General features: G+C 43.7%; 1 protein-coding gene across 1 annotated transcript; it reads left to right on the forward strand.

Annotated features, from left to right (window-relative positions):
* The first annotated feature begins 1,704 nt into the window (after window positions 1-1,704).
* LOC115132076 (choline/ethanolaminephosphotransferase 1-like) lies at window positions 1,705-23,038 on the forward strand. Its single transcript, XM_029664309.2, has 9 exons — window positions 1,705-1,977; window positions 2,579-3,112; window positions 11,650-11,797; window positions 12,218-12,359; window positions 14,204-14,288; window positions 14,769-14,900; window positions 15,303-15,461; window positions 15,866-15,991; window positions 19,974-23,038. The coding sequence occupies exons 2-9, from the start codon at window positions 2,693-2,695 to the stop codon at window positions 20,148-20,150; spliced, it is 1,389 nt and encodes a 462-aa protein (XP_029520169.1). The 5' UTR covers window positions 1,705-1,977; window positions 2,579-2,692; the 3' UTR covers window positions 20,151-23,038.
* The last annotated feature ends 546 nt before the right edge of the window (window positions 23,039-23,584 follow it).

Below are 23,584 nucleotides of genomic sequence, written 5' to 3' on the forward strand. Positions count from 1 at the left end.
TCGGTGACGTCACTTGCTCTGAGACCTTGAAGTAGTAGTTCCCCTTGCTCTGCAAGGGCCACAGCTTTTGTGGAGTGATGGGTAACGATGCTTCGTGGGTGACTGTTGTTGATGTGTGCAGAGGGTCCCTGGTTCGCGCCCGGGTATGGGCGAGGGAACGGTCTAAAGTTATACTGTTACATTGATGCTGTTGACCCGGATCACTGGCTGCTGCGGAAAAGGAGGAAGGTCAAAAGGGGGGTGAGTGTAACGGATGTGAAACGGCTAGCTTAGTTAGCGGTGCGCGCTAAATAGCGTTTCAATTGGTGACGTCACTTGCTCTAAGACCTTGAAGTAGTGGTTCCCCTTGCTCTGCAAGGGCCGCGGCTTTTGTGGAGCGATGGGTAACGATGCTTCGTGGGTGACTGTTGTTGATGTGTGCAGAGGGTCCCTGGTTCGAGCCCAGGTATGGGCGAGGGGACGGTTTAAAGTTATACTGTTACATTAGCACAGTGTCCAAAGAAGGGGTAGGCCCCTATGAAGGGAAATCTTAACGCTACAGCATAAAATTACATTCTAGATGATTCTGTGCTTCCAACTTTGTGGCAAAAGTTTGGGAAGGCCCTTTCCTGTTTTAGCATGCAATGCCCCTGTACAGCAAGCGAGGTCCATACAGCAATTATTTGTTGAGATCGGTGTGGAAGAACTTGACTGGCCTGCACAGAGCCCTGACCTCAACCCCATCGAACACCTTTGGGATTAATTGGAATGGCGACTGATAGTCAGGCCTAATCCCCCAACATCAGTGCCCGACCTCACTAATGCTTTTGTGGCTGAATGGAAGTAAGTCCCCGCAGTAATGTTCCAACATCTAGTGGAAAGCCTTCCCAGAAGAGTGGAGGCTGTTATCAAATCAAATCAAATCAAATTTATTCATATAGCCCTTCGTACATCAGCTGATATCTCAAAGTGCTGTACAGAAACCCAGCCTAAAACCCCAAACAGCAAGCAATGCAGGTGTAGAAGCACGGTGGCTAGGAAAAACTCCCTAGAAAGGCCAAAACCTAGGAAGAAACCTAGCACACAAACCTAGAGAGGAACCAGGCTATGTGGAGTGGCCAGTCCTCTTCTGGCTGTGCCGGGTGGAGATTATAACAGAACATGGCCAAGATGTTCAAATGTTCATAAATGACCAGCATGGTCGAATAATAATAAGGCAGAACAGTTGAAACTGGAGCAGCAGCACGGTCAGGTGGACTAGGGACAGCAAGGAGTGTTCATGTCAGGTAGTCCTGGGGCACGGACCTAGGGCTCAGGTCCTCCGAGAGAGAGAAAGAAAGAAAGAATTAGAGAGAGCATATGTAGCAAAGGTGGGACCAACTCCATATTAATAGCCATGATTTTGGAATGAGATGTTTGACAAGGAGGTGTCCACATACTTTTGGTCATGTAGTGTATCTATACAAAGATGTTGTGTCTCAATCCAAAAGCAAAAGCAATTTGGATTAAGATACAAAGTAGTTGACTTTGGGTATTTCAAAATAAGAGTCCATAATACCACAAGGTCTTCATTTGACATACCACTGTTCATTCAATTTACAGTTCATTTAAGTCATTTTGATATTAAACTAATGCAATGGTTTATTCATATATTATTATATCATAAAAAGAGATTGAATGCAGTCAAGGAGCCGGTATTTTTAAATTGTGCGACGGAAGTGGGAAATCCCTACGCCTGCCTGTCAAAAATCTTTCCGCTCTTTCTCAAAGCCGCGGTCGAGTTTCGTGATATTCACTTGCATCAGCTGATCCTAGTCTTCCCGAAAACGGTTCTAACTCGTTGGGAACTAGACTGCTGTCGCTGCTCTATGCACTTGTTTTCTTGTTAGCTACATATAAGCTGACAGAAGAGGCCGAGGTTGCCGTAGTGTAGTAGGCACTAGCTGTTAGCCAGACAACGATAGAGGCCACCGCTTCCGTGTAACGGAATCAAGCTAGGTAAGAGATTTCCGAAGGACAACTGCATGTCAACTCAGCTCTTTATAACATTATTGTGTTGACAACCTATTTTAAATTTTATACATATGGTAATATGATAAAAATATATGTTGTGACAGTTGCCTTTAGTTAGCTACAGATAATATTGATAGATAGCTAGCTTAGCAAGGGAACGTTAGCTAGCTAGCCAGTTGATTTTGTTGGTAGCTAGCTAACTACGTTACCTAACAAGTATTGTAGGGCAACATGACATGAACCTCCTAACTAATTATTCAACATAGTTTTTTAAAAATGTATTTTTCGTAGACATGATTTGGTTATTATTCACTATGAGTAAGCATACACATATCTACCCAAGGTATATACCCTTGTAATTCAATGGTTTAACTATGCAAGTCTTGCATTTATTTATTTATTTTGTCTCACTGACTGCTGTTTGCAGTATTAGCAGAATCAGGAAACATATGATTAGCATGTATGGTTGATGAGTTCCTGTTTTACCAGCCCTCCCGCTGCAGCTTGTGCTCAGTGTGCTGCCACAGTCAAATTATGCTTAACATTACGGTCAAATAAAATATAAATATTTCTTTCTCCTCATTAGGCTTCAACCCAGTAAAACGGTTGTGGCCCCACTGTGGATTCCCTGGATTGGACCGGGGCGGAGGCAGTCGTAGGCAGAGCAGGCGCCACGTGAAGTGCGGTTTCGACTTCCCCTATGAGTAGCAGCACCGGTCAGAGAGCACCACGGACCCGGGCGGCGAAGGCAAGCCAGGGGACAGGGGGGACAACGACATGGACCCCTCAGGACCAGAGTGTGGACCCTTCATACAGGCCTACTACCACTGCAGGTCCAACTACAGCCTGCAGTGGTGGGGGGAGTTCCTGTGTCCTGAGTAAGCTCATCCAACTGCCGGCTCCGCCACTGTCGCGCCACCAGCTGAAGAAGTTAGAGGAGCACAGATACAGCAGTGCAGGTCGCTCACTTCTGGAGCCCTTCATGCAGCACTACTGGGAGTGGCTAGTGGCATGTGTGCCAGCATGGATAGCCCCCAACCTCATCACTATTGTGGGCCTGGCCATCAACATTCTCACCACATTGGTGCTGGTGTACTACTGCCCCACTGCCACTGAACAGGTAGGTCCATGCAGGGGCATCACTGGGAATTTTAGGCCCTGGAAAGAATTTGATGTTGGATCTCTTTAACACACGGCCACTCAAATGGCCCTCCCTCCCACTGAGTATGCATATTTTAATTAATTAATCAGCAGGTATTCCTACTAAGTAATAACCATGGATTATTAGGTCAATGTTTGTTGTAACGGCTGTAATAATATACACTACTGACAGGACATAGAGAGAAGACGAGGCCGTCAGTATTTCTTTCAGAATTTCTTGATTGAAAAGTATCGATTGGGCCTCCCGGGTGGCGCAGTGGTTAAGGGTGCTGTACTGCAGCGCCAGCTGTGCCACCAGAGACTCTGGGTTCGCGCCCAGGCTCTGTCGTAACCGGCCGCGACCGGGAGGTCCTTGGGGCGACGCACAATTGGCCTAGCGTCATCCGGGTAAGGGAGGGGTTGGCCGGAAGGGATGTCCTTGTCTCATCGCACACCAGCGACTCCTGTGGCGGGCCGGGCGCAGTGCGCGCTAACCAAGGTTGCCAGGTGCACGGTGTTTCCTCCGACACATTGGTGCGGCTGGCTTCCGGGTTGGATGCGCGCTGTGTTAAGAAGCAGTGCGGCTTGGTATCTGAGGACGCATGACTTTCAACCTTCGTCTCTCCCGAGCCCGTACGGGAGTTGTAGCGATGAGACAAGATAGTGTACATGAGTGTACAAAAGCTGTAGAACATGCACACATTCAGGTACTTTCCGTAGGTGCCGGAGTTGTAGGCAAACTCATGGAAAACAGAAAGGAAAGCGCTGAACACTGCTGCTCATGCTCCCAGGTGATATTTATTTATGACAACGATTCAACCCTAAGGTCTTCATCAGGCATCCATATCCCAGGTGGCGGTGGAAGGCCCTATATATAGGGGCAGTACTCCGTGACATCTCTTCCTGAAACAGGAGGGGAAAAATGTATAACATAAGTTCACAATATTAACATTCAATGTATCAAAATATATGATCATACACAAGGAATATGATCAATATTTATAGTAATATACATACAATACTCAATTAGGATAAAACATATTGAAACTAGCAGCAGTGTGCAGCGTTTTCCTTTCTGTTTAGGAATGTAGCCTGTCAATGCGAAACCAGTTTGCTTGCCTTAATGCTTTTGCTTAGAAGATGTGATACAGCAGGATGTATGTGTCACCACAAAAAGTGTTGTGCTTAAAAATGATTTAAGCAACATTATAGAATAGATCAAGGGCATTTTAAGGCTGTCAATTTGAACAAAGTAGATATGACTAGGCTATGACTTTGTGAATGGAAAAAGGTTGACCAATTATTGTTAGTTTATCAATATTTAACAATAGACACGTTTTGCTTTTCCTTTCTCTTGGTCACTGGGGCCAGGCTTGCACAATGCTTCATGTCATGTGTGCTTGTTTTGCTGTAGTACGTGGGGGATGCCTTACAGGGCTCTTGGGGACAGGCACCCCGTGTCCCCGTCCTCAGGTTTCACATCTAGCCTCAGGCCCCTTCTCCCACCTCCCGAGCCGTAGAGGGTAGGAATAGGCATTTAGAATGGTCTCCCTCAGACTAGCTTACTCAAGCTGGCTTAATTGTGAATCGATTAGAATCGAATGTGGGTTGTTATGTATTTTTCAGCTACACAGTCGCATGGTCTTTAGTATTTGAGTCATATACATACAGTACATTCAGAAATTATTCAGACCCCTTGACCTTTTCCACATTATGTTTCGTTACAGCCTTATTCTAAAAGGGATTAAATCTACACACAATACCCCATAATGACAAAGCAAAAACAGGTTAAAATACATTTTTGCTAATTTATAATATACTGAAATATCACATTTTACATAAGTATTCAGACCCTTTACTCAGTAATTTGTTGAAGCACCTTTGGCAGCGATTTATCGCCTCGAGTCTTCTCGGGTATGATGCTACAAGCTTGGCACCTGTATTTTGGGAGTTTTTCCCATTCTTCTCTGCAGATCCTCTCAAGTTCTGTTAGGTTGTACTCTCTGTACTTTGCTCCGTTCATCTTTGCCTTGATCCTGACTAGTCTCCCAGTCCCTGCCACTGAAAAGCATCCCCTCAGCATGATGCTAGCACCACCATGCTTCACCGTAGGCATAGTGCCAGGTCTGACGTGACGCTTGGCATTCAGGCCAAAGAGTTGAATCTTGGTTTCATCAGACCAGAGAATATTGTTTCTCATGGTCTGAGAGTCTTTAGGTACTGTATGGCAAACACCAAGTGGACTGCCATGTGCTTTTTACTGAAGAGTGCCTTCCGTCTAGCCACTCTACCATAAAGGCCTGATTGGTTGAGTGCTGCAGACATGGTTGTCCTTCTGGAAGATTCTCCACAGAGGAACTGTAGAGCTCTGTCAGAGTGACCATCGGGTTCTTGACCACTTTCCTGACCAAGGCCCTTCTCCCCCGATTGCTGTTTGGCTGGGCGGCCAGCTCTAGGAAGAGTCTTGGTGCTTCCAAACTTCTTCCATTTAAGAAGGATGGAGGCCACCGTGTTCTTGGGGACCTTCAATGCTGCAGAAATATTTTGGTACCTTTCCCCAGATCTGTGCCTCAACACAATCTTGTCTCGATGCTCTACGGTCAATTCCTTCAACTTCATGGCTTGGTTTTAGTTCTGACATACACTGTCAACTGTGGGACAATATATATAGACCGGTATGTGCCTTTCCAAATCATGTCCAATAAATGTAATGTACCACAGGTGGACTCCAAGTTGTAGAAACATCTCAAGGATGATCAATGGAAACAGGATGCACCTGAGCTCAATTTTGAGTCTCATAGCAAAGGGTCTGAATACTTCCGTAAATAAGGTGTGTGTATATATATATTTTTTAAAATAATTGTGCAACGTTTCTAAAAACCTGTTTTTGCTTTGTCATTATGGGTATTGTGTGTAGATTGCTGAGGATTAAAAAAAGAATCGAGCTGCAACAAAATGTGGAAAGTCAAGGGGTCTGAATACTATCAGAAGGCACTGTATGCCATTTATCAGACACTTTCATCCAAAGCGACTTAGTCATGAGTGGAGATTTTTCATAATGGTGGCCCCATTGGGAATCGAACCCAAAACACTTTCTCTACTGACTGAGCCACACAGGATCAGTGGAGAAATCAAGTTCATGGGTTTGTTTTGATCGGCTAAAGCTTTGGAGCTGGAGGCTTGACTGTAATATAGGCAAGGTTGTTAAGTTATCTTGTTTCTGAAAATGAGATCACTTGAGGATATTGTTTAATCTGCAATTGACTCAACCTCCCCTCCATAGTGTTACATTTCTTAGTCTACTGTATGTTGCGTTCAAATATTATCAGCTACAGTTTGTTATCAGGGAAGCTTGCACAACGGATACTAGATCCCTCCATGTATTCTTCCTCCCACGGCTAGTTAAGGGGCAGCTGTTCAAACAAAGTCAGTCTGATATTAAACACACTTGTCAATACTGTATGCTGACACATGGGAAGGTTTCGGTTACTTTCAACCCAATCAGTTGAAAAATATTTTTAATGGATCTGTTGTTGTCAGGGGTTAAATTGGGCCGGGTCAAATGAAAGCCTGGTGGCTTTCAAATTGCTGCCATTTAATTTTCCTCAGCCAACAACACAAATAAGCAAAGGCAAAATCAGATGACCCCATCTTGGAATAGTTTACCTTTTCAATTGGCCAGCTTGTCACATTCTATGCGAGAAGTTTCTCTCCAGTGCTTTCAAACAGTGAGTGCTGCACAGCGCATAGGGAGAGAAACATGCATGCCCAGTCATTGCACAACATTGTTAATGCAGTGATAAGAGAACACACCTTCTGATAGCAGTTTTGATGGCCACTGTAGGACCTGAGAACTTTCTAGTGTTACTACACTTTTTTTCTTTCTCAAATCCCCAACATTTGTGAATTGCAGCTTTTCAGAACTAGAGTTTTAACAGCGTCAGCGCTTGCCAATGTCGTTTTAATGCATAGGGTAGACTGGGGCTAAATGTAACACAAGTCAGGTGCAACTGGTAGGCCTACATTAAAGTAACTGTACATGGAAAATGTCATATTCTGTTAACTCTTACCCAGGTAATGTTGTCAACTCATCCTGTACTTGTATTTGTGGCCAAAGCATACATTGGGGAAAAAACACAACTCAAACAGACCCGGGACATACTTTTCACAGCATTCCGCCTGGTGGGAGGTACTATACATCACGTTGGGCTTAGATTTCAGTGCGCGTACGTACGGGGGCACACATCGAGTGAATAAATTCCACAATCCGGACAACATTGCCCTTAGTCAAATATATCCAATTTTCACTGAAGATTTACCTCAGTGTTTTAGCTTCTTGTGGTCAATTTGCAGTTTTGTAGTTATGTTTGCAGTTATATTTGCAGTTATATTTGTAGTTATGTTCTATATCGTGGAGCTTCGGCCCATAGGGGAGCTCTGCTCCTAGTGGTTTACCCCACTGCCTAGGCAGTAAATAGCCTGAGAGAGAACTATGCACACACCTGCAGCCAATGGGAGTACAGGTGTCCCTATATAAGGGGATGCTTCCCCTCAGTCAGCCTCCCGTTATTTTCAGCGACTTGGACTAGACTGAAGAAGCCGAGAAGGGAAGATAAGTCTTAGGACAAACCCGCCGTCGATATCCAAGTGTTCGTCGTCCCTCTAGAATGAGCATTCCAGATTTTCCACCTAACTCAGAAGCTCTTGAGCTCAGTGTCGCTGCCCCACCATGGCGGCTGTGGACACACACGACTTGTGTCTAGGATCTCACAGACCCCCGGAATGCCCAAGCTGCGCCCTCCTATCTTTTAAAGGAGAGGAAACAGTGATTGGTGTTCTTTAGGGAGGATATCCCTCGAGGACGCCATGTCTGTGTTAGCCTCAGGTTCTGAGGCATCATATGATGATGCCACCTCTAGAGAAGATGAGGATATTGGGAAGTGTGTGGATGTTTCTCCGGAACAGTCTAACCCACTGACCGATTTTGATAATAAAAAAAACTAAACTCCCTATGGAGAGTGCAAGGATGAGACGGGCTCTGAATTTTCAGCAGCCCTCTCCTATGCAACCGCCTCTTTGCGCTCTGATTTTCCAGGGCTCGTTGAGCGGGCTGCGAGTCGGTTTGAGATCATGCTGCCCTCCATCCCGGAAGTGGACATGATGTAGGGCGGCCCCTACTCTCTAACAAGAAGGGTGGCGGTGCCACTGGCACCAGCTATGCCCTCGCTCTGAAAATATGTGGAAGGTTCATGGGGGTCACCTTTGAGGGTGAGAGTGCCGATAAATGCTAACACCCCATTCACCAGAGGGACTGCAGATGGCCCCAGGGGATCCCCAGGCTCGGGCACGCCATGGCTGCGTACCTCGTCCTGGTTTGAGCTCCTGGCAGTCATCCAAAAAGCCCACTCTACCTACTACAAAGGACAGGCTCACAGCTCAGCTGGTAGAGAAGTCCTTTGCATTAGGTGTCCAGGCTGTAGCAGCAGTGAACAATATTGCCAACAATATCCTGGCAGCCTCTCTATCCCGTCTCACCACGGACAAGACTGAGCTGTCATGAGAGGAGATAGGAGCCGTACTTCATCTCACCCAGGAGTCGGCTGTGTATGCGGGGAGGTTGGGAAACGACACCTTTGGCTGTCTCTGACGGCCATGAAGGAATCTGACAAAGCCACCCTGTTGAACGCCCCCATCTAACAGCGGCCTCTTTGGAGCCGGCGTCAAAGAGGCAACAACGCGTTTTTCGGAAAGCTGGAGGAGGGGAGGGAACAATTATCTAGACACCTGCCATTGGCAGGAGGATCTAGATCACTTTCCAGAGAGCCACCTAGTTTCACCGTCTCCAGTAGACCCTGGTCTATGGCCAGACGGATAGCCCGAGGAACAGCAGCATCCAGCTCACCGAGAGTGGGCCTTTCCACTCCCGCAGCGCCAGAGAGAGCAGCCGCTTCACCGGCGAGAGAGGTGGTCATGACGTCACCCTGGCGACAACCTAAGGGCAGCCAGAAGCAACCATGACAGGACAAGGGGGAGAAGAGAGGGAAGAGCGTAACGCTCTGTTCAACAGCGCCTACTATTCCCCCCGCTCCCCTGCAAAGAGATGGGGGAGCCAACGTGTTTGTTGGATCAAGACTAGATTCCAATTGTATTTGTCACGAGAACCTCTTTTCCATAATAAACCAGAGATCGTTCAGGTTCTCTCTCTCCACTCTGTGTGTAGTACAGTCCACCATGGGTGCGTAGCTGAGCACACACATGAGGACGCTATGAATGGCAATGATAAGAGGGCAGCAAAGCGGACACTCTTGATGAGCCACCATGCTATACCTCATAAAAACCCTAGACCCCAGACTCCTAGGAGTAATGTGGCTCAGGGTTTAAAGAACAGCCTGTGTACACAACCCCGTGTTGGGTTGATGACTCAATCGCTGTTGGAGACTGCTCACTAACTCAGGCAATAGCCTCAGTGCAGTTCAGACCCGTGCTGCGTTCACGGAGGGCTGGAACCACAAGGTTACGAGTGTAACCGTGTTGTCGCTCCCTTTTCTCACAGAACGCGCTAATATTTCCTCCCCCTTTCGAGGGGGGCCCACCCTGGGCTGTGCCACCACTTCTATGTCGGAGGACAGCGGCGGCATGGGCCATAGAGGAATACAGGTCCTTCCTACTGAATGCACCACAACTTCACTCTCTCCCGCTCTCAGATCATTATTGGGAGTGGCACTGAAGTTGCACCCTCTCCCACTGGCTAAGCTGGACGCTGGAGAAGGGTTACCGGACTCCTCCACCGTTTTCGACCGTGGTGGAAACTGTGATGAAATCGGCAGAGAAAGTAGCCGCTCTTGTGAAAGAGATTACGGTACCTTTGGTGAAGGAGGAGGTCACAGTATTTCCCCGATTAGAACAACGGAACAGCAGGCTATATTCGCCCTACTAACTAGTGCCAAAAAAGACTGGGGGTATGAGGCCATTATTGGATCTACGCATTCTCAACGAGAGCGTAGCCAAACGGCCCTTTCGAATGCTTACGATAAAACGCCTGCTGGAATGTGTCCACAACAAAGACTTTTGTATAAGCATAGACCTAAAGGGCGCGTCCTTCCATGTGCCGGTTCATCCGCATCACTGGAAGTCTCTGCATTTTGCCTTCCAAGGGGTGGCGTACAAGTATGCGAGAATACCATTCGGGTACATCCTGGCACCTTTTCCAAGTGCGTGGAGGCGGCAATGGACCCGTTGCATCGTCAAGGGATAAGGGTCTTGGCCTACCTAGACGACCTACTGGTTCTCGCCCCGTCAGCAGTGCTGGCAATCGCACACACAACACAGACAGTGATTCATCTCAGGCTTCTGGGGTTCGCTGTAAATAGGGAAAAGAGCAGACCATGGCCCAGTCATCGGATTGTCTACCTGGGACTGCAGCTAGCCACTGACTGAAGGCTTGAATTTGGGATCCTCAACATGCTGCCCTGTTGCTAGCCCTACGAAGGTTGGCCCATTTTCTGTTATCTGCCCACTAATCATTGGCTTTGGCTAATGGATTGAGTGTGGCGGGTTACACTGAGGAATCAGTGAGCATGTTTTACTTGGTTCAGCCTGCACTCAGCATTGCTGATGGGAGGACTAGAACTAAAGGGAGAGGACCAATGGACAGGGTTCCATCAGTTCTGCCTTTTCCTGTTAGAATGACTACATAGCATGACTCCTGGCTGAAGGTTTAGTACAGTAGAGTCATGTTTTCTAACCTGCCCACAAGTCTATGACTGTTTGGGCGGAAGGATGAGGGATATAGTTTCTTTAACTGGTATTACAAAACTATTAGACCAATTGTTTAATATTGAAGTATCATCTATCTGCTTGTACAGATTAGTATGGCTCATATTGTGTTTTATCTGCCCACTAGTCATTGGCAATGCCTTTAGACTGAGTAGGGCGGATTGGACTGAGGACGCAGTATATTGGGACAGTGTGTTACAGTACTGCGGGACTTAGTCGCAGCCATGGCTGAGCCCGACCTTTTCATTAAGTGGGAAGTGTTAGGCTCGGCAGGAGTACATTTTGGAGCGTTGCGCTCCGCCTTAAACCGTTAAGGAGCGGCGCTCCCCTTTGGGGCGGAGTTCCACGACATAGAACGATAGTTACCAGAGTTGTAACTCCAGTTCTATGAGTGGAGCGGAGCCCCATGGGACTTATTTCTAGAGGGGGAAATTATATTTTAGATGTCAGTATAATTTTATTTTAATTCATTTTGGAGTAGAATGTCCTTTTTAAAAAGTCACCTGAACTGACCTGTCTTTCTCCCAAAAATGAAAAGCTCCACCCCCCCCCGGGTGTGGCTATGAACTAGTAGGGACTTCCCAATCCCAATTTGACCTATGGATTGGACATAACATCCTATAACCCAAACATAGAAATTGTGTTCATAAAGGCCGAAACCCATACTTTTCTGTGGAAGTCGAGGAGCACTAGTAGACCGTCTATTGTAAATGTTGAATGTTTGTTCCCTTTACCTTTCAGGCACCGCTGTGGGTGTACCTGTCTTGTGCAGTGGGCCTCTTCATCTACCAATCACTGGACGCCATCGATGGGAAACAGGCACGGCGCACCAATAGCAGCACCCCACTGGGAGAGCTCTTTGACCATGGCTGTGACTCCCTTTCAACAGGTGTGTGTGTTGGAGCGTGTGTATACCGTCTCAAACTACCATAAACAACACACTCACAGGCTACAAATGACATGGAAGACGGACACAACAAATATGCACTTAAAGACAGACACAATATACCCATAAATGTACACAACACACTTACAGATGTAAACAACATTAATGATTTAAGACTGAGAAACATCATGTTGTGTAATTGAACTTTCTCTCTATCACTCTCTCTCCCTCTTTTGCATGCATTGATGTCACTGGTACTAATATTTTTTTCATTTCCACACACAATTAAGACAAAGTGAGGAATCAGAATATACCTGCCTCTTTAACTCTTACTTTCTATCACCCACCTGCTCTCTTTCTCGCTCTCTTTCTCTATATCTCTGTCTCTCTCTCATATTCTCTGACTTCTCTCCCCTCTCTTAGTGTTTGTGGTCTTGGGCACCTGTATCGCCGTCCAACTTGGAACCAACCCCGACTGGATGTTCTTCTGCTGCTTCGCCGGCATGTTCATGTTCTACTGTGCTCACTGGCAGACCTACGTGTCAGGAACCCTGCGCTTTGGCATGTGAGTGGGTGGGCACCCCGTCTGAGCTTTCCTTTAAACTACAGTCTAGTCAAGAGTTTAGACACACCTACTCATTCAAGGGTTTTTCTTTATTTAAAAAAACTTTTCTACATTGTAGAATAATGGTGAAGACATAACTATGAAATAACACACATGGAATCATGTAGTAACCAAAAAATGTAAACAAATCAAAATATATTTGAGATTCTTCAAAGTAGGCACACTTTGCCTTGATGACAGCTTTGCACACTTGGTATTCTCTCAACCTGCTTCACCTGGAATGCTTTTCCAACCGTCTTGAAGGACTTCCCACATATGCTGAGCACTTGTTGGCTGCCTTTCCTTCACTCTGTGGTTCAACTCATTCCAAACTATCTCAATTGGGGTGAGGCCAGGTCATCTGATGCAGCACTCCATCACTCTCCTTCTTGGTCAAATAGCCCTTACACAGCCTGGAGGTCATTGTCCTGTTGATAAACAAATGACAGTCCCACTAAGCGCAAACCAGATGGGATTGCATATCGTTGCAGAATGCTGGTTGTGTGCCTTGAATTATAAATAAATCACAGACCGTGTAACCAGCAAAGCACTCCCACATCATCACTCCTCCTCCATGCTTCACGGTGGGAACCACACATGCGAAGATCATCCATCCGTTCACCTGCTCTGCATCTCACATAGACACGCCGGTTGGAACCAAAAATCTCACATTTGGACTCATCAGACCAAAGGACAGATTTCCAAGTCTCTTCTTATTATTAATGTCCTTTTAGTAGGGGTTTCTTTGCAGCAATTCAACCATGAAGGCCTGATTCACACAGTCTCCTCTGAACAGTTGATGTTGACATGTCTGTTGCTTGAACTCTGTGAAGCATTTATTTGGGCTGCAATTTCTGAGGCTGGTAACTCTAATGAACTTATCCTCTGCAGCAGAGGTAACTCTGGGTCTTCCTTTCCTGTGGCGGTCCTCATGAGAGCCTGTTTCGTCATAGGGCTTGATGGTTTTTGCGACTGTACTTGAAGAAACTTTCAAAGTTCTTGACATTTTCTCGATTGACTGACCTTCATGTCTTAAAGTAATGATGGACTGTCATTTCTCCTTGCTTATTTGAGCTGTTATAATATGGACTTGGTCTTTTACCAAATAGGGCTATCTTCTGTATACCACCCCTACCTTGTCACAACAACTGATTGGCTCAAACGTATTAAGAAGGAAAGAAATTCCACAAATTAACTTTTAACAAGGCACACCTGTTAATTGAAATGCGTTCAAGGTGACTACCTCATGAAACTGGTCATCAAGGCAAAGGGTGGCTACTTCGAAGAATCTCAAATATGAAATATATATATTTTTTGTGATTACTACATGATTCCATATGTGTTATTTCATAGTTTTGATGTCTTCACTATTATTCTACAATGTAAAAAATAAAGAAAAACCCTTGAATGAATAGGTGTTCTAAAACTTTTGACCGGGTGTGTATCAACATTTGCTTATCTGTTTGGCTTTCGGGAACAGCCACAACAAGGACAAGGGACAAATGTCCTGGGAGTATGGTTGATTTGATATGATGTAAGCCCTTGACAGAGTAAGTAAGAGTTATAGGTTGTCCGCCAGAAAAAAATCAACCTTATCAGATCAGGTTCCTCTCAGCCTTTTGAGGGACATGTTCTCTACATCCCCCCCACACACACTCACAACTAACCCACAACCCAGAGGAATGGATGGTGTTTGTGCAGGACCTGCTAGGGGGTGCTATGTGCATGTTGATTTTGATAACTGTGTGAAATGTGAAATCACTTAACCGTTTGCATATGATTCCTCTGTCTCTTTGCCTGTGCAGCATTGATGTGACTGAAGTGCAATTCTTCATTATAATCATGTATTTGCTGGCTGCCATCGGAGGACCAGCTTTTTGGCAGTTCTTGGTAATTAATTTAACCCATTTGATTCAGCAAATTATGGCCTGTTCCTACTGCTTGGAAATGAAAGAAATGACCTTAATGCTAATTGTTACATGCATTGTAGTTGTAGTTTGATGCATTTTCTATCCTTTTTTTGTCCTTGTATTGAATCTAGTGTAACACACTGTTATACATGCAGTTAAACATTTATAGCCTCAAGAATGTCAAGACTTATGTAAAAAAAGTAATGTAGGGAAGTTATAGCATGTTGGTTAACGTGTTAAGACTCGCGTCCTTGTTGCCGATTTTGCTGAATGCATCCTTTCCTTGTTTCCTGGAGGTAAGCACAGATCTATAAGGTATTGGATAGGTGAAAGCCCAGTTGCCGCGCTATTACTTCCACCAATTGAGGTCTGTGTTTACTTTAAGGAAGGTAGGAAAGATGGATGTGTTTCTAAAATATTGAAACAGGGCTATGCTACTACTAATCCCCCAAACACACAGATCCCTGTGGTGAACATCCAGATTAAGCTCATTCCAGCCATCCTCACTGTGGCGGGAGCCATCTTCTCCTGCACCAACTACTTCCGGGTCATATTCACGGGAGGAGTAGGAAAGAACGGGTCCACCATAGCGGTGAGGATGACGTGATCCGTCCTGACTAACGAGGGTTGAATTGTATGGCTGATAAAAGATGACTTGTTGTGTGGAAGTATACAGTTCGTGGGAATTTGTCACAAAACCGTACGATTGGTTATTTCAACTTTGGTTTATAATATGATCCATATTACATATTACAATTTTGGGTGAAGTAGCCAGTCTTTTCTATTGCTTAAATACCAAAGCACTTGGCATGCTTCATTTCTAGGCCTCCATAAAATAGTGACATGAATGACTATCATGCCCGTTTCATTGATATCAGCCAAGCTACTAGTCAGAACTTTACCTTGTGGTTTATTTATCACTTTAGAGACGGATAAGGATAGTGGAATTTTCAGCTGTACAGTGATTGTGACAGCCATGTCCCTTCTTCCTCAGGGAACGAGTGTCCTGTCGCCGTTCTTCCACATAGGGTCAGTCATCATTCTGGCCGTCATGATCTACAAGAAGTCTGCGTCCCAGCTGTTTGAGAAGCACCCCTGTCTCTATGTCCTGGCCTTTGGGTTTGTGTCGGCCAAGATCACCAACAAGCTAGTGGTGAGGAACCAGGTGACCTGGATCCTGTCCGTTAGGGCACACTGTAGCGAAGTGTTGTGTAACGGAACACAAGCGTTTTTTGATTGGACAAGTTCAGATAGTACCTCTGTTTCGCATAGATTTCTTCCATTCTGTGCCTACTGAACATGACCGTGAAACATGAAATGCTGAAAAAGCCAGTCTACATTCCAATATCCACACCCGCCACTTGTTTTGGTATAACTGTCGGCTCAAGGGTAAATGACTCTTAAGTCTGTTATAGTGCGCTATAACGTACCTTGCATTGAATTTCAGCCCTAGTCCAATGTCTTTAATTGGACTCAATATAGTTATTTGGTCTTTACTCTATTTACTCTATTATACGTTGCTGATTCTCTCTCGTTTTTTGTTTGTTTGTTTTACAGGTAGCTCATATGACAAAAAGTGAGATGTATCTCCATGACTTGGCTTACCTGGGGCCAGGGCTGCTCTTCTTGGACCAGTATTTTAACAGCTTCATAGACGAGTACTTGGTCCTCTGGGTGGCACTGGTAAGTCACCATAGCCCTTAATAGCTTCATCCATGTGCATGTATAGTACCAGTCAAAAGTTTGGACACCTACTCATTCAAGTTTTAAATTATTTGTACTATTTTCTACATTGTAGAATAATAGTGAAGACTACCTCGTGAAGCTGGTTGATAGAATGCCACGATTGTGCAAAGCTGTCATCAAGCTGTCATCAAGGCAAAGGGTGGCTGCTTTGAAGAATCTCAAATATATAAAATATATTTTGATTTGTTTAACCTTTTTTGGTTACTTACACGATTCCATATGTGTAATTTCATAGTTTTGATGTCTTCACTATTATTCTACAATGTAGAAAATAGTAAAAAATAAAAACCCTTGAATGAGTAGGTGTGTCCAAATTTTTGACTGGCACTGTATGTGCCAAGTAGGGATGTGATTGTTTAAACGTTTAAACAACATTTTATAGTTAATGTTAAGAAAACTGTTTTCGCCACAGAATTTAAATCACAGTGCAGTTATCACAAAACTAACACTAACAGGTCCCGATCATCATCAAGGGAAAAATGTAACAAATAGGCCTACCTAACGCATCAATGCTGTAACTTTATTAAGGGGGATATGCATCTTTCAAATGATTTGCCACGGATATGAAGTGCTCTGCACGTCATCATTGTTAACAGTTAGGGTTTAAAAAACACTCAATACAGAAATTGCTGCAGTTGATATGCAGTCATTGTCAATGGCCTACTTGAGTTGTGAGGTCATTTCCTAAATGAAAGACTGCAAGCTCCATTTGAGCCGCGACTCGCGCTACTGAAAATGTTGCCTCGTTCTCGTCAATATCACTGTTCACCATTTCCTCCATTTTCTAAATGGGACATTATAGCAGTTCGCAAAAAAAACTGAAAATAAACGAGACAAATATATTATTCCTAAACTGTAGCTCATAGTTGGAACACATTTCCCTACTTTAATCAACCAGTCCGTTTATAATTTGTGATGAGGCTGTCATGATTTAGCAAGGAATGTCGCTTGTTTACAGTGTTGTTTGTGTAGCCCATCAGTTGGGTACATTTTTATAGGCACTAATTTCTATAGGCCTAATGGGAGCTTGTGTTCGCAGCACCCGTGTGTGTGTAGAGGGAGCGGTTGGATCGGAATTGAGGTGAGAAACGCGTAACGGAGGTAAAGGAGAAGAACTGTGATAACTTGGCTAGGTTTATTTTTTTGTTGCGAGTCGCTAATGTATGTAACAAATGGAAAGAACACTAGAGTGAATTAAACGCTTGTCTTCGGGACAAAATTTCACCTGCCTGGAGGACGGGTGCAATTGTGGCCCATAATTCGGCGTGTTTCTGCATGTTGGCATTCCTGCATCTGCAGGAGCCCTTCTTCATACTTTTATTTATCCATTTTTAAGCCGGTACACAGGCGGGAGGCAAGGGTTCTCCTGTACAGTAGGTGGCGGTAATGCACCATAACGTTGGATACCAACCAACAGAAGAAGAGGCAGGTGTGACAACGGTAGCTAGCTTGCTAGGACAACGGTCGGGTTCTGTTAATGTGGGCAGTTGTAAGGCAGGCGTTTAATACACTGGGTGCTAGCTAGTTAGCAAGCTAGGACTCCAGTACATGGTGGGTGGGATAGGTAGCTGGCTATTTTGCCATGAGGCTGAGTGAAAATGTTGCTGTATTTAGAGCTCAGAGATTCTTGAAAGACGGGACAATCAACTTTTTCCCCACAAATATTTGTCTTACTAACTAGAATGACACTATGGAAAGATGAGACTCGCAACATGTAAAGTGTTGGTCCTATGTTTCATGAGCTGAAATAAAAGATCCCATAAACTTTTCATATGCACAAAATGCTTTTTTCTCATCCCTGTTAGTGAGCTTTTTTCTTTTTTTTGTCACACAACACAATGCCACAGATGTCTCAAGTTTTGAGAGAGTGCGATTAACATGCTGACTGCCCACCAGAGCTGTTGCCAGAGAATTGAAGGTTCATTTCTCTACCATAAGCCCAGGACCTCCACATCCGGCTTTTTCACCTGTGGGTCTGATAGCTGAGGAAACCATGGGTTCTTCAATGGCCTGCATACTCACCAGACATGTCACCCATTGAGCGTGTTTGGGATGCTCTGGATCGACATGTACGACAGCAGGTTCCAGTTCCCGCCAATATCCAGCAACTTTGCACAGCCATTGGGGCGGCAGCGTAGCCTAGTGGTTAGAGCGTTGGACTAGTAACCGGAAGGTTGCGAGTTCAAACCCCCGAGCTGACAAGGTACAAATCTGTCGTTCTGCCCCTGAACAGGCAGTTAACCCACTGTTCCCAGGCCGTCATTGAAAATAAGAATGTGTTCTTAACTGACTTGCCTGGTTAAATAAAGGTAAAAAAAAAAGAAAAGAGGAGTGGAACAACATTCCACAGGCCATATCAACAGCCTGATCAATTGCGAAGGAGATGTCGCACTGCATGAGGCAAATAGTTGTCACACCAGATACGGAAAGGTTTCCTGATCCATGCCCCTACTTTTATTTTTTAAGGCATCTAAAGATACAAATCTGTATTCCCAGCCATGTGAAATCCATAGATTAGGGCCTAATGAATTTCTGTCAATTGACTGATTTTCTTATAGGAACTTTAACTCAGCAAAATCATTTAAATTGTTGCATGTTGTGTTCATGTTTTTGTTTAGTGTAGATATAGGTACAGACACATCAACATTTATTCCTTATTATTTATTTTTGACTGTCACCATTTATGATTATGTTATTCAATGTGTTTCTATGGGCTATAGTAGTAAAGGCCAAATTAAATATTTGATCAAATAATATAAAACATGTTTGGGGGGGATACCTACAGGGATCCTAAAATTCAAAATCAAATAGCTAAATGATCCATGGTATGAACATCTTAAAACAATTCCATATCTTAGTATAATATTTGATTAATCAAATGTTATGCAAATCTCCAAACTTATTTTTGTTTTGTCTTGTCTTCTATTAAATGTTCCAGAGCTAATTTCTTTAGACTTTCACTTCTCTGGAAACAACTTTGATGGACATTCATGTAGTCAGTATTTCAATTGCACACTCCATCAACTAGAGACATCTGTGGCATTGTGTTGTGTGATACAAGTGCACATTTTAGTGGCCTTTTATTGTCCCCAACACAAGGTGCACCTGTGTAATGATCATGTTGTTTAATCAGCTTCTTGATATGGCACACCTGTCAGGTGGATGGATTATCTTGGCAAAGGAGAAATGCTCACTAACAGGAACAAGAGAAAGCTTTTTGTGCGTATAGGAACATTTCTGGGATCTTTTATTTCAGCTCATGAAACATGGGACCAATACTTTACATGGTGCGTTTATATTTTTGTTTGGTAGCTAGGAAGACTCCGGTACATAGCAGGGGAGGCGGGAGTGACACCGTGCATTTATATTTTTGTTCAGTAGCTTGGAAGACTGGAGTGACACCGGTAGCTAGGACACTATGTCCTTCACGCCTGAAAAACTCTGATGCTTTTATTTCCCTTAGACCCACATTTTAAATTACATAGACAATCAGGGGTGCGTTCCTGCAGATTCAGGAATAGCCACATGCAGGAACGCCCCGCAATCACACTGTTGCCTGGCAGGTTCAACGCAGATTCCAGAAGCCTAAGCCTACTGTAGGACTGCGAGAGAACTTCATTGCCCCCTATCGGTCATACCACACACAATAGAATTTCATGAACATGACAAGGAAATTGTCATTTTGCAGATAAACATTTGACTTCACAGACTGATTCTAGCCAAAGTAATATGTCAAAACCCCATAGTTGAGTGGTAAAGTAGTATACCAAAGTCCATCACTGTTGTGTAGATTGCCTAGCGTATATTCATGCAATTATTTTCAGGGGCAAAAGATGATTGACATTAAACAAATTCTGTAAATAAAGAGCCTTAAATGTACTTTATTTGACATCTATTCTGTCTCTTGTTTTATCTCCAGTTCCTGTCCATCTTTGATCTAGTGCGCTACTGCGTTAGCGTCTGCAACCAGATCGCCTCTCACCTGCACATCTTCGTGTTCAAGATCAAACCCCCCAACCTACGGTCCGCCTCTGCCTCTCGGTCAGGCAAAGACGTCTGGTGTAACTGGTCTGGTGACACTACTGACAGGTGGTGACACCGTCCGGCTGGAGCTGGTGGAATTACCTCAACCGCCTCCCCCTTGTCTCCACAGGGTTCCCATTGGATGAGACGAATTGGAGGCAGTCTTTCTACGAATGTATAATGCTGCGTTCACAACATCTCTTCATTTCGTAAATACCAGCATACAACTGGGACAAATCCACATGAACGCCCTTCCAACTGGTAATTACTAGTGGGAAACTATCATCCCTGTGCTCAGTTTCCCACTTGCACCTCTCTGACGTCATTTGTCAACAAACAAGACAGCAAGCTTGCCGGTATTTTCAGCAGTTGTTTATGGTAAGAACAAAATACAAATTGTTAATACAAAATTGATTCTGTTAATCTTCCTTTTAGATTTAGAAAGTGAAATATGGATATACTTTTTATGGGCAAAAAATAGCAAAACAATCAGAAGCCTTCTAATGACCTCCACGTTTGATAATATTTCCCAGTTCAAAACGTGAATACACCCAACTGATAATTACTACCTTCCCACTTGGTTATGAACGCAGTATTAGCCAATTCAATTATGAATACATTGAGGGTGGGGAAAATTAGATTTGTTTTAATTAAGATAATTTATTTCAGTCTGGTGTGCAATAGTGATACGTTTTTGCAGATGTGTGGTGTAAAAGGTACCTAGCCGAAGAGGAGAATGAGGAATATGTTTTCTGTTGAGGTGTAGTTTGTCATAAAAGAAGAACCTGGTTATTTGGTAACAAACTATTTGAGATTTATCAGTTATCTAACCAAAGGTTATGGATAGGGGTTAATGTTGCTTATTATAACCATGCTACCACTATCCAAATGCACTGAAAATAAAATGTTATCCATAGGAAGGAGCAGGTTATACCTAACCAAATGATATACTTAGCTATGAGAAAAACGCTTAGTGTATTCGCGTGTTTCTGTCCGAGCAATATGACTTAAATGCAGGTCTGTTCTTTCAGTAATGGTACTTGTTCAGCACTACATACAATTCCCACCTGTATTCCACTCCAGAGAAAAATGCTAGTTCTCTGTTTAAGGTGTAGCACAGAGTATTTCTTTATAGTATTTCTGCATTCTGTTTGAACCATCTGAAAAGCTGTCATTAGAGATTGCGAATAGCATTGTGGAAGAACACATGGTCATGAGCGAAGACTGCCTTGCATTTCTGTTATTGATCCTATGTCATCCTTGTCCTGTATAGCCTACATCAGGGTTATTCAACTCTTACCCTATGAGGTCTAGAGCCTGCTGGTTTTCTGTTCTACCGGATAATGAATTGCACACAACTGGTGTCCCAGGTCTAAATCAGTCTCTGATTAGAGGGGAACAATGGGGGGAAAAGCTTTGGAACTGGCTGCAAGCTCCAGGGTTGAGTTTGAGGGGCCTGCATGATCTATGACACTGAATTGTATTATGTTCAATAAGCCCCAAACAAGGGGACCATTGTCTCATCATGTTTACATGATATGGCTATGTACTTCATTTTCTCCCATGTAATTGCAGTACAAATGGACCTGCATTAATACTACTGTTTCTGAGAGATGGAACACAGTTCCTGCTGTATGCTTCCAGTTAACTTGTGCCGTATGTGATGCAAGTCAATGGAGCACTTCTCGTTATCTGTTACATGCGTTCAGACTCTTAACCATTAGGAATCTAGCTCATCATTATGATATTCAAGCAACAGTTATGAGTACCGGTATGTGTTCTGTCCACCGCAAGTCATTTTTGTCACCAAGGATGACAAAAAAAATATGTTTGGAATGTTTTAGTGATAGGTGTTACTCCAACCTCCTCACACTCCTTTTACAATATTCATCTGTTTTTTCTCTTTAAAAAACAAACATTTTATATATATATTTTTTTTAAATTAATTCAACTGTGTTGCTTTTTAGTTGAGCTTTGGTTATACTGTAGCGTTGATGAAATAGGAGTCGATCAGGCTGGCACCCGTGTTAATCAGTTCCTCCAAGTGGGGATGTATGTGAAAAATGCAATAGTCGGTATGCAGCAGTTGCCTTAAATGCTAAGTATTTGCATTAGATGGGAAGGTTTCAAAACTACGGCCTGAAAAGGCTAGTGTTAGACCTAAGTGTTGTGCTATAAATGCTTGATTAGTAACTGATGAATACAATGAAGGGTATGTTTAGATGTTCTCTTCCACTTCACTCCCTGATGTTACCCCTACAGCCACTCCAACTCCCCCAGAGCAACACTGGTGTCATGGCAGCTGCATCCCCATTTAGGTTTCTCTCTGTTCATAGTTAGTGAACTTTGGTCTGTTACACAATAGCCCATCAGTTATCTCTCCTGTGTGGAACAGTTCACCCATTTTGTACGGGGTCTTATCATTAACCAAGTATTTAACTATACCTGTAGGGACGCAGTACCGTCCATGGTCAAACATAAGGAATGTTTTTTTTTTAAAGCAAAAATTAAGGAATGTCTACCCTACCAATTTAGCTAATATCAAACAGTGATGCACAGAGTATTAACATGTCTACCGTTTAATGTCTCTTCATAACAAGAGAAGAGCTTGTCAATGTTTGTATCCGATGCATGGGATGGGCATTACAACCCACTGTAATGTTCAGTCAATGGCCACATGGATATGTAACTGATAGTGTTCAACCAATTGAAACACCGCCTCAAGCGTAACTAATTTTCCCTTGGATTGTTTATTTTCTGTGCAATGCAGAGATTTAAGATGACTTGCAAAGGGTGCATCATTGGTCAGTGTAAAAAAAAAAAAAAAATGCTTTTTAGTGTTTAATGATGTTCAATGGTTTTAATTTGTTGTTTGGTCAAAATTGTTACTTTTCTGTTAAAGAAAACCATTCATTTTTGAATAAACAAGCCTATGTAAAATAAAGATGGCTATATTTATAACAGGGGATCTAGTCTATTGCTAGCAGCCTTTTGTGTCTATCATGACCTCTTTAGTATTCTGCAATATTGTTCTCCAGTACAAATGTATTAGTGTGATGAAGATGGACAAAGTGACTAATGATCCTATGCAGTCCTTTGACCTTTTGACAGACTCTGCAAAATTGGAAACAGACTTGGGGTTTGATGTGTAGCGTTGTGATATTCTACTTGTGTTTTAATTAACATATGTATAAGTGCCATAATGGGGCAGTTTCCCTTACACAGATTAAGCCAAGTCCTGGACTAAAAATGACTTTAAATGAGATGCTACGTTTAATCTGCATCTGGGGAACTGCCCCAATATTTTAACTCTTAGGGATAATTGTTATTAAGTATTTTTTTGTCATGTGTATGCCTCTTTGGCACGTGCGTGTGGGGTCAGCCAGCACTAAGTTAAATGAAAGTCATACTGTCTGGGAGTCAGCTGGTTTTAGGCTGCGCAAAGAACAGCAGACTAGTCACAAGTCCTGTTTGAGGGGAGGGGTGTGTCTGAGTTCTTAGACTGTC

This window comes from Oncorhynchus nerka, linkage group LG7, assembly GCF_034236695.1.
Source record: "Oncorhynchus nerka isolate Pitt River linkage group LG7, Oner_Uvic_2.0, whole genome shotgun sequence".
NCBI classification, from domain to species: Eukaryota; Metazoa; Chordata; class Actinopteri; order Salmoniformes; family Salmonidae; genus Oncorhynchus; species Oncorhynchus nerka.